This window comes from Macadamia integrifolia, chromosome 6 (assembly GCF_013358625.1).
Source record: "Macadamia integrifolia cultivar HAES 741 chromosome 6, SCU_Mint_v3, whole genome shotgun sequence".
In the NCBI taxonomy this organism is placed as follows: domain Eukaryota; kingdom Viridiplantae; phylum Streptophyta; class Magnoliopsida; order Proteales; family Proteaceae; genus Macadamia; species Macadamia integrifolia.
The window spans coordinates 39099096-39109077 of NC_056562.1; the positions used below are offsets into that span (position 1 = coordinate 39099096).

A 9982-nucleotide genomic window follows, 5' to 3' on the forward strand; every position below is an offset into this window, starting at 1 on the left:
GTATCAATCCGGATTAGTGGATATCAATCCATTTTACCCCTGAAACGATCTGGATAATTGATTCGGATTGGTATCGAATTGGAGATCATTCTCAGTTGATACTGATCTGATACGACTGATCCCAAACCGATACTTGAAACCATACTCAGTTGTGAGGTAATTTCAAATTCCGTAAAAAATAATTCAAAGATTCGAACCAGGACGTAAACCAATGAAAACGCCCGCTAGTATGCCGCACGCGGGCGGTGTATATATTATTCATGTCCGGAAAAACCTTTCCCAAAAGGAGATTCGCAAAAAAAGTACGCAAATTTACAAGAGATCCCCCGCGCACGTTAGTGCCGCGTCTTGGATTTGTCAATTGCTTCATTTGGGATTTCTGTAAATCTTTCCCTCATCTTCCCACCCTTGAGAAATTCTGCAACGCGTGGAGACCGATTATACTTCAGAAGGGACTAGGGAGCCCTTCGCCTTCACAGGTTCGTGTCTTCTCTATCTCTTTCTCCCTTTTATCTCTAATCTATATCTTCTTCATTGATTTTCTTTAGTTATTGTTCAACAGATTAAACCCTAGACAGTGCCTTGAGGAAGCCCTAAGTAGGATAACTGATTATTCTCAGGTTTCTTCCACTTCCTTTGATTTTGAAAGATCTTGATTTGTTTTTTTTTTTCGTTAAATTTATCTTTTACATTGGTACACTTTTCTTATGAGGTTCTCTACAATTTCGCATTAAATTTAGGGTATTCGATAGTTTATAGATATCGTTTGGGGACAAGGAGCAAGATGAAGTGAAGCTTGCGTTCTGTTGATTCATTGAAGGGTTTCTTGGAAAATTTAGATTATTTTCGTGGCCGTGCCTGAAGAAGGTGGGGATTTTGAGGAAGGTTGAGATTTATGGCTGATCGAAGTATAGTTGCCAAGCCAATATGGATGAAGCAGGCAGAAGAGGCGAAATTGAAGAGTGAGGCTGAAAAAGCTGCGGCTGCCAAAGCTGCTTTTGAAGCCACCTTCAAGGACGTTGATAAGAAAGCTGAAAAGGAGTCTGCTTCTTCGGATAGTGATGCGGAAGAGGCTGAGGAGTTGGCTAACAAGCCTATTGGGCCTCTGGATCCTGCCAAATGCACGGCCGCTGGTGCTGGGATTGCTGGTGGCACTGCTGGTGCACCTTCGTCTTTTGTTGTTGTCACAAAGGACTTTGATGGGCGGAAGATACCCAATGGAGGTGCTCACCTTAAAGTCAAGATCTCACCTGGTGTTGGTGTTGGAGGTTCTGAGCAGGAAGGGATGGTGAAAGATCAGGGGGATGGGAGTTATACTGTTACTTATGTTGTTCCGAAGAGAGGGAATTACATGGTTCATGTTGAGTGTAATGGGAAGCCCATTATGGGTAGTCCCTTTCCAGTGTTCTTCAGTGCGGGCACTACTGGAAGTGTGTTGGGTATGCCACCTACGGCTCCATATCCCAATCTTGTTAACCAGACAATGCCCAACATGCCGAATTATTCGGGGTCCGTGTCGGGAGCTTTTGGATTAGCTGGAATGATCCCGGGTGTTGCTGCTGGTCCCTCAGGAGGGGCATTATTGCCTGGTTATGCATCCCTTGGAGAAGTTTGTCGGGAGTATCTGACTGGGCGTTGTTTGAAAACTGACTGTAAGTTAAACCACCCACCTCAAAATTTGTTGTCAGCTATGATGAATCCGGCAACGAACATGGGGACTTTGAGTCCTTCTGCTGCTGCAATGGCTGCTGCTCAGGCAATTGTTGCTGCACAAGTTTATCAAGCTCAGACACAGGCGCAAGCTCAATCTGCAAGAGATTCATCTGGTATGACATTCCCTTAGCTTCACCTACTTATTTAGATCATTTGTAAGCATGTCCCTCTTCCCATGGCAATTTCCTTTGTTCACTGTTGAACTAATAACCACCTTTGGGCACCTATCCATCTTTGTGGTACTATTTACTTAGATACCCACATGTTGAAGAAACTAGTAGAAGTGACTGGGTTTTCAAGTCTGTCTTATATCTCTTTGTATATATATATATATATAAGCAGCTGCATATCCCGTCCAGGGATTTAAAAGACGGTATCGGGTACATTATTGGCCATATCAATACCGATACTGGTATGGACCAGCCGTATTAGTCCGATTTGAGATAAGAAAGCCGGTTTTTGATTAAAAAACCATTTTTGGCCGTATCGTACGATCCGTATAATATTGGTATCGGGTCCGGCCAATATGCTGATACGATACCAAGTTTTAATTCCATGATCCTATCAGATCATATACACTAGGTTCAAGTCAAGTTTGCAAGAAATACATGCAGTTTCTACCTGAATATATGGTTAAGTAAGTAAATCAATCTAGTATATCCTATTTCTAAGAATTCTGTTTGTAGACAAGAAAAATCTAGATTATTGTTTGGTTTATTCATATTGGTTTGTCTTCTTAAAATGTTGATCTTTCTTCATCGTCGTTTCCATTGTTTGATTATTCATTCTGGTTTGTCTTCTTAAAATGTTGTTCTTTCTTTATCATCTTCTCCATTGGCAGAGTTATTGATATAGGACAGACAGGAATGTCTTACAAAGAGGGGGGGGGGTGAATTGAATTTTAACAGATGGCTCTGGAAGAGCTTCATATTATTTCCCTTCAGACTGAGTTCCATATGGAGTCAAGTTGGTGCATTTTTATAATCATTACTAGTGGATCATAATTTATTTAATATCTTAAATTTGTGCACATTTTTATTAAATTTGTGTTCCACTGTATTTGGTAAGTTATGAGTCACTACTGCTACTAAACCCTGATTTTGTTGTATATTTTGGATAATTTCTGTCTATAGAAATCTATTTTGTTACTTTTTGTTTTCTTCATGTTAATATGGCTTTTCCTTATTTGTAGGGTTGCTTTATTACTGTACAAATCTAATTGGGTCAGTTGATTTTTGCAATTTTTTTTTTATTTTTTTTTATTTTTTATTTTTTTAATTTGGGTTTATGTTGGAGCTTTATTGAGAACTTAAGGGGGTGTTTGGTTCGGTAAATCAAATGGTGTATATATCGGATATGAATGTCAATCTTTTGATAGACATTCTTCTGAATTATGTTTCTTTCTGAAAAATCGTTTGGTTGCCTTGAGGTAGGGGTGTCAATCGGTCGGTCCGGCTCGGTTTCGGTCCGGGTTGAGTCGGTTTCGGTGTGGGAAAGCTGAAACCGAAACCGAACCAATAAGGAAATTCTGGTTTTGGTTTGGTTTTGGTTTCGGTGCGGTTTGGTTTCGGTTTGTCTTCGGTTTCTTAAATCGATTTGTAACCGGGTTGGTCTTGGTTTTTGGTCCAGTTTGGATTCGACTTTCCATACAAATATATACAAAACTATGCAAATTTTGATTTTTTTTAATGAATTTTGGAGTGTTTCGGTTTCTTACCGGTTTGGTTTCAGTTTCGGTCTGGGTTTTGAGCCAGTTTCGGTTTGGTTTTGGGTTCATCCGGTTTCCGGTGCGGTTCGGTTTGGTTTTGGGGTTGCAATACTCCAAACAGAACCGAACCAATAAGGCTTCGGTTCGGTTCGGTTCGGTCCGTGTTGTTATCGGTTTGGTCTGGCCGGTTTTACCGGTTCGGTTTAGGAATTGACACCCCTACCTTGAGGCTAGTACATGTTTCTCGCGGGTTGAGATATTGAATTCCGTAGAGAACTTATTTCCGCTTTCTCCTTTTATATTAGGTGGTAAAAAGGTTGCTCAAATCTGAGTTTAAGTGTTGAGGTAAACTCAGATTTGGAACACATCCTTTGTAATATGGTCATTCATGGGAAGTAGGGTGCTCACTTATGAGGGTCAATCTAGTGGAACCAAACAGTTCCAAAAATTAAGAATTATCATTCTAAAGAATGTCATCCCAAAGATTTACCGAACCAAACACCCCCTAAAGCTGTCATCATGGACTAGATTGAATATTAATGAAACATATTTTTTGAGCAAGGGTGGTTTGTGAAATCCTATTTCTTTTAGTAGGGTTTCTGTGTTAAGTGTTTAGTTTTTAAGTTCAACTAAAATATTTAGTTTGCAAAACTTTGTAATTTAATGTCAGTGGTGTCAATCTCTTTTTATGTTGTCTCTCTGGTGAAGTCAGGAGTTATTCTTGGGGCCAGACCACCAAACTAAAGAGGAAAACTCGCTTCGCCCTCCTATGGAAGGGAAGGAGTCACAGTCGAGTTCCAGATGCCCAGCCATATACAATGCCGTGCTCCTGATCACTGTTACCCCCCATATCGGTGTTGGTTCAAGTCCATCAGGCATCCCTTCAGCTCTTCGGATGTATTTAAGATCTTAATTTTTTGCTCCTTTGAGGGACATTTTTTCCTTTTAATCTCTGATGTAGTGATGTTGCATTTGGTTGTTTTTCTTTACAAAGAATATTGAGGGGGAAAAGAAGATCTAATTGTTTGGTTGCATGAGTGGGGGAAAAGCTTGGGAAAATAAAATGCTTTTGGAAAGGTCATTGTGTCTCACCCATTATGTAGGAAAACACAGGGAAAAGAAAATTGAGTGAAAGCTGGTCATACCTGGCTTCTACTTTCCCTTAGCAAGTTGGAGAATGACCAACTAAAATTCTTTGACTAAAACAACTAGGATGAATTTGTCATGTTTCCCTTAATTTTCTCATTGCAACTAAATGAGTAGTGAAGGAAATATTGACAGTTAATTTCGCTTTTCCTTCCTTTTATTTGGAAAAGCAACCGCAGCCTAAGGTGCCATTTGTTTCTTTGTAAATCCCCTGCAAAAAAAATTTATTTGTAAAATTTGCCTTGTTGCTGCTTGTATCGACCTGGTAAAACGAAAAGCTACCTAAATTTTTACCTCAGGTCCAGCATTTTTTAATTATTTTTTTCCCAGGGAAAATTTTATTCAAATTGTGCTGCAAGGAAAATTAATTTTATTTATCTATTTATTGAATGCCCAGGAGAATTTGCAACTCGTAAAATTTTGCGATTGGTTTTACAAGTTAGTAACGAAGAAGCTTAAGAGAATCCATCATTAGTCTTTATCTCTCTCTCTCTGTTGCTCGCTATTCTCTTTTTTTGTGTGTGTGTGTGTGTGTGTGTGTGTGTGTGTGTGAGTAGAAGTTTAGTCTTTATCAAAATATTATATCTCTATATGCACTGTAGGGGGATTGAAATTTATTTTTCTTACGTTATTTAGTGAATTCTGTTATCTCTTTTTTTCTTTATTTTATAAGTACTACTTGACCCAAGGGGGAGCAATATGGCTCATATCTAGAGATGATAGTTGATTTACTATGGTTATTATTATTATTATTATTATTTTCCTTCCACCAAGGTTTCTCTCCTGTTTACACTTGCTCCCCTTTATGAATTTCTATCAACGGTTCTTACCTTTCGGTTTTTGCTCCAATTAGGTTCACCTGAAAAGGTAGATGTTCTGAAAAGAACGCTCCAAGTAAGCAACCTGAGCCCGCTTCTTACTGTGGAACAGCTGAAACAGCTTTTTAGTTTTTGTGGCACCGTCGTCGAATGTAGTATCACCGATTCAAAGCACTTTGCTTACATAGAATACTCAAAGCCAGAAGAAGCAACTGCTGCTCTTGCGTTGAACAATTGGGATGTTGGAGGCCGTCCTTTGAATGTTGAGATGGCAAAAACCCTTCCTCCAAAACCTTCCGTTTTGAATTCTAACTTGAATCAGTCTTCTGTGACTGTGATGATGCAGCAGGCAGTTGCTCTGCAGCAGATGCAGTTTCAGCAGTCTCTTCTTGTGCAACAAGCAGCAATAAATTCACAGCAGGCTGCCAATCGAGCTGCAATGAAGTCTGCAACTGAAATTGCAGCTGCCAGAGCGGCAGAGATAAGCAAAAAGTTGAAAATTGATGGTCTTGGCATTGAAGATAAGGAAACTAAACGAAAATCCAGGTATCTTTTGTTTCTTTTTAGCTTTATTTTCTTTATTTTTTTGTTTTTGTTTTTCTTTTGTTTTTTTTTTTATTATTCTTTTTAAATTTTTTTGCCTTTGTTTTTTGTTTTTTGTTTTTGTTAAAAAGACCTTTAGGACCTTCATGGGCAGTTGACTGCAGTCGTGACTCATGACTATCTGTTACTTTGTGCTTCCTGGTTTTAGAACTTTTAGATAATTACAATATTCCTGATACCAGCAAGAAAGTCTTCCAAATATATCAAAAGTTCAAACGAAGAGCTCAATTTGTATCCTGCAGAGCCTGATATGTGCTTAAAGGATTTAGAAGCTTCTATGATAATATGTTAATTAGGTTTAAGATCATTGAAGTCCATGGTTCGCTTGATTACCTTTGGAAGCCTGGTATCCCTTCATTTGCATGACAATCCATTGGTTGTGCAAAAAATATGCATAGTTGTTTTGTGGCTCCACAGGTACTGGTTCTATTTAATTTATTCAACTTTCATGACGTGTACTCTTCTTTCTGGCTAAGTACAACATGGACACTGGTGGGTGTCTGACATGGATATGCGGTCCTGTTGTGGTAGCTGCTGAAAAACTTATATGGGATTATGTAGGGAACTTAATCTTCTGATCATGTTTTGGTTTGGGAGTTAATTTAAAAGCAGTTGCTGTTTTATTTTATTCATTGAAAAATTGTTCTGTTACTGTAAATGGTATTATGACAACTGATAAAAAATATCTTATAAATAATAACAGGTCACCGTCCATTTCTCACCCAAGATCAAAGTCCAGATCAAAATCTCCCATAAGATATCAACGCAGCCGAAGGTTCCGCTCCCCCTCTCCTTTGACCCGCCATTCAAGGGATCGTAGATCCAGATCACCATTGAGATCTCAACGTCACACTGACTACAGCAGTGAGCGGAGGTCCCATAGAGAAAGCAGGGATACCAGATCTGGAAGACGGGAAAGAGAGAGATCACATGATCGTTATTCCTCTCTCTCAAAGAGGAACAGGAGTAGGAGTGTGACTCCTCGAACGAGAAAATCAATTCGGGCTGGTTCGGCGTCTCCAAAACGTCATCGAGGAAGTTTAAGCCCTAGAACAAGGAAATCATCTCATGCTAGATCAAGGTCACCAAGGCATCATAGAGGAAGGAAGTCATCCCCAAGACACAACAGTGAGAGCATCTCGAACCAAAGGAGACGCTCAAGGTCTAAATCTGCTGAGGGCAGGTCCCATGCGGATGATAGGAAAGATAGAAGCAGATCTGAGAAGTTGAAGCTTGATGGCAAAAAGCCTGAGAAAACTGAGGGTGCTTTGAAGGAATCAGATCCAACAGGGAAGGTCTTGAAGGAGATGGGGGAAGAAGGCATCTTAGATTCATCAGCACGACCTCATGAGAACTTGTTATCGGGGGATGGTGCTTTAATTGATGGAAGAGATGGAAGTTGGCATAAAAAGTCTAAACTTGATGACAGAGATTCTGGGAAACCTGAGGCTGCAAGTAAGGATCAGGATTTTGATGATAATATTTTGATGGATTTGAATGATGATAAGAGTTCTGCCAGGTCTCCATTGTTAAAATCACATGTGAAAAGTGCAGCATTCGTAGATGCCAAGGTTCATTTAAGTAGTAAAGAGTCGAGCAGACATGAAAAATCAGCTTCTGAGCAAAGAAAGCATGATAAAACCAACACATCAAGAAAGGAGCGGAATTCTTCTGACAAGGAAAAAACCCATGCCCATGGTCAGGATTTGAGTAGGCATGGGAAATCAAATTCAGAATCTCGAAGACGTGAGAAAGATGATCTGGTTAGAAGGGAAAAAGATTCTTTCCGTGATGATTCCACATACTCTAGGGAAGATAGGAGAGCCATTGAGTCTTCGAAGTCCAAATACCACAGGCATAGTTCAAAGCATTCAGAGGATAGTTCCTCTAGAAGTACAAAGGATCGACACAAATCAGACAAGTCGAAGTTGCAGGATGCTAAACCTGGGAGATCGGCTTCTGCCACGAAAGGAATTACATCTGATCTAGGAGATGGTGATGCTGTCAGTTCCCGAGAATTGAAGACTTTTATTAGTTCACCTGCAGTTAAAGATGGAACCAGTAGCGATCCAAAAAATCTTAATAAGCATGAAAAGCTGATTAAGGCGGACGGTGAACTGGAAAGATATGATGCCATCCCCAGTGAAGAAGGCTGTATAGATTGTAGTTTTGGGGAAAGAGGGGAAGATGTTAGTGATGCATCTTGTTCCAGGTTCAAGCCCCACATCAGAAATCCACAAGTTGATAGAACCTATTTTGGCACAGGAAATTTAGATAGGTTTGAGCAGTTTGAATTGGAGCACGGAAAATTAAATGAAGATAAGTCCCTTATTGATCGTGATTTTACTGATTATGAATTGACTGACTTGGTAGGTGATGGGCAGCCTCAAGAAATGGATTGCATTTCAAAAGAACAAGAATACACTAACAATATCTCCAAGGACTTGAGGGAAGATGGGATGATTTCACCTTCTTCCAAACAGGAGACTAGGAAGAGAAGTTCATTGGCATCAGATGAGCCTTCTTATTATGCAGCGAATCTAGGGAAGGATGAAAAGTTAGTGGAGTGTGATGTGTTCAATATTAATGAGGACAAAGACAGTACCTGTGAAATGTCACCAGATGTCTAATGCAACACTGAACCTGTTTATTTCCCATCTATCACCAAGGACGAGGGTGAAGTTCGACTTGAAAAGTAATACTCAAGGGATGCTGGGAAGGCTGCAGATTGCTTATGTTGAAGACTCAGAGTAGTTCGACACAAAAATGGGTAGGATTAATTGGTTTCCTAAGAGTTCAGAAGATGCAAGGCGAGCAAAATTCTGCACTGGATCAGGGATCATTTTTTTTTCTTTTTTTTTTTTTTTTTTTTTTTTTTTTTTTTTTTTAAATTTTCAAGAGCTGCTTCTGGAGGAGATGCATGGCGTATAAGATAGAAGCTTGAGTTGGCATTGAGGAGCGCATGAAGTTTCTTCTACAACCATATCACTTACTTTTGAGTTCTGGAGGAATGACCTTCCTGGAACAAGGCTATTCTGCGGATAATTTCATTTTTCTGTACTAAGAATTTGGTGTGACCTTTAACTCTTCATAAATATTCTTGTGCTTGTGTATCTTTTGCAGGTCTGAGGAAACTTCACATAAGAGAGTTTAGAAGCAGACCTTGGTTTGGTCAAAGTGATTACAAGGAGTGCACTGTTCCATGCATCCAGGGTCAATCGTGCAATGTCTGTGACAAACTTATTTTGCTGCTTAATGTATGTTGCACTATTATCTCCATCATTTGGTAGTGGATTTTTAATCAAATGGCTTGCCTACTGTAGCTCTGGTTATTTTCTTTTAATTTATTTTCTCAAGATACCAGATTATTTTTCAAGCCTTAGAAGCCTGGATCTTATGTAGACTAGGAGTTACATCTCAACCAATGCTGAGCTGTCTGATATGAATGATATCTGAGAAGATGAACCTACTCTGTAGGTTTGTTTTCCAGAATGCATCCCATAGTTGTCAGTCTACATGATATGGATTTTTTACTTGATACTGTTGTTTTCTTTCTCGTTGTGTTGGGTGATTGAAAAGTGTGTAGCCTCATGATAAGCCTTTCTCTGAGGTTTCTGATTATAGGCTCCACTTTATTTTCCTTTAATGGTCAGGTGGTTGCCTGTCATATTCGAAATATGTGCAGGTGTTTGATGGTGGTTATAGCAGCTTTCCAGAGCAAGCTGGCAGGGTTCATCTTCTCTATGATGGATTTAAGGTATGCAGAGGAACTTAGGTTACAGTTGACTGATCTGTGAGGGTTATCTCTTTGCTTCTCCTATGCTGTTAAGCACTCCCATCAATTTCGCGAAATTATGGAGTGTTAGCTTCTGCCTCTTGCTTGAGATATGAGAATTTTTCCTACCAGCTTATAGTATTAATTTTTGGTTATGCTTATACTATGTGTTTTAAACCTTGGTCCTCTCCTCCCTTGCCCTCTTTTTTCTTTCTTTCT

The 9982-nt window shown here is 39.5% G+C and overlaps 1 protein-coding gene across 11 annotated transcripts in view; it reads left to right on the forward strand.

The window, feature by feature from the left end:
* The first annotated feature begins 308 nt into the window (after nucleotides 1–308).
* The window catches only part of LOC122080749, a 10700-nt gene continuing 1026 nt past the window's right edge, over nucleotides 309–9982 (forward strand). For 5 of the 11 annotated variants that reach the window (XR_006140897.1, XR_006140904.1, XR_006140899.1 and 2 more), the window contains exons 1-6: nucleotides 310–479; nucleotides 563–620; nucleotides 741–1826; nucleotides 5421–5931; nucleotides 6692–8758; nucleotides 8888–9745. Coding sequence is in view for 1 of the 11 variants with exons in the window: in XM_042647579.1 (XP_042503513.1) it covers nucleotides 896–1826; nucleotides 5421–5931; nucleotides 6692–8618 (3369 nt within the window). In the remaining 10 variants the exon portion in view is untranslated. Of the gene's footprint in view, nucleotides 480–562; nucleotides 621–740; nucleotides 1827–5420; nucleotides 5932–6691; nucleotides 8829–8887; nucleotides 9746–9982 lie in introns of those variants that run through there. The other 6 variants (XR_006140906.1, XR_006140900.1, XR_006140901.1 and 3 more) reach the window with 6 other exon arrangements.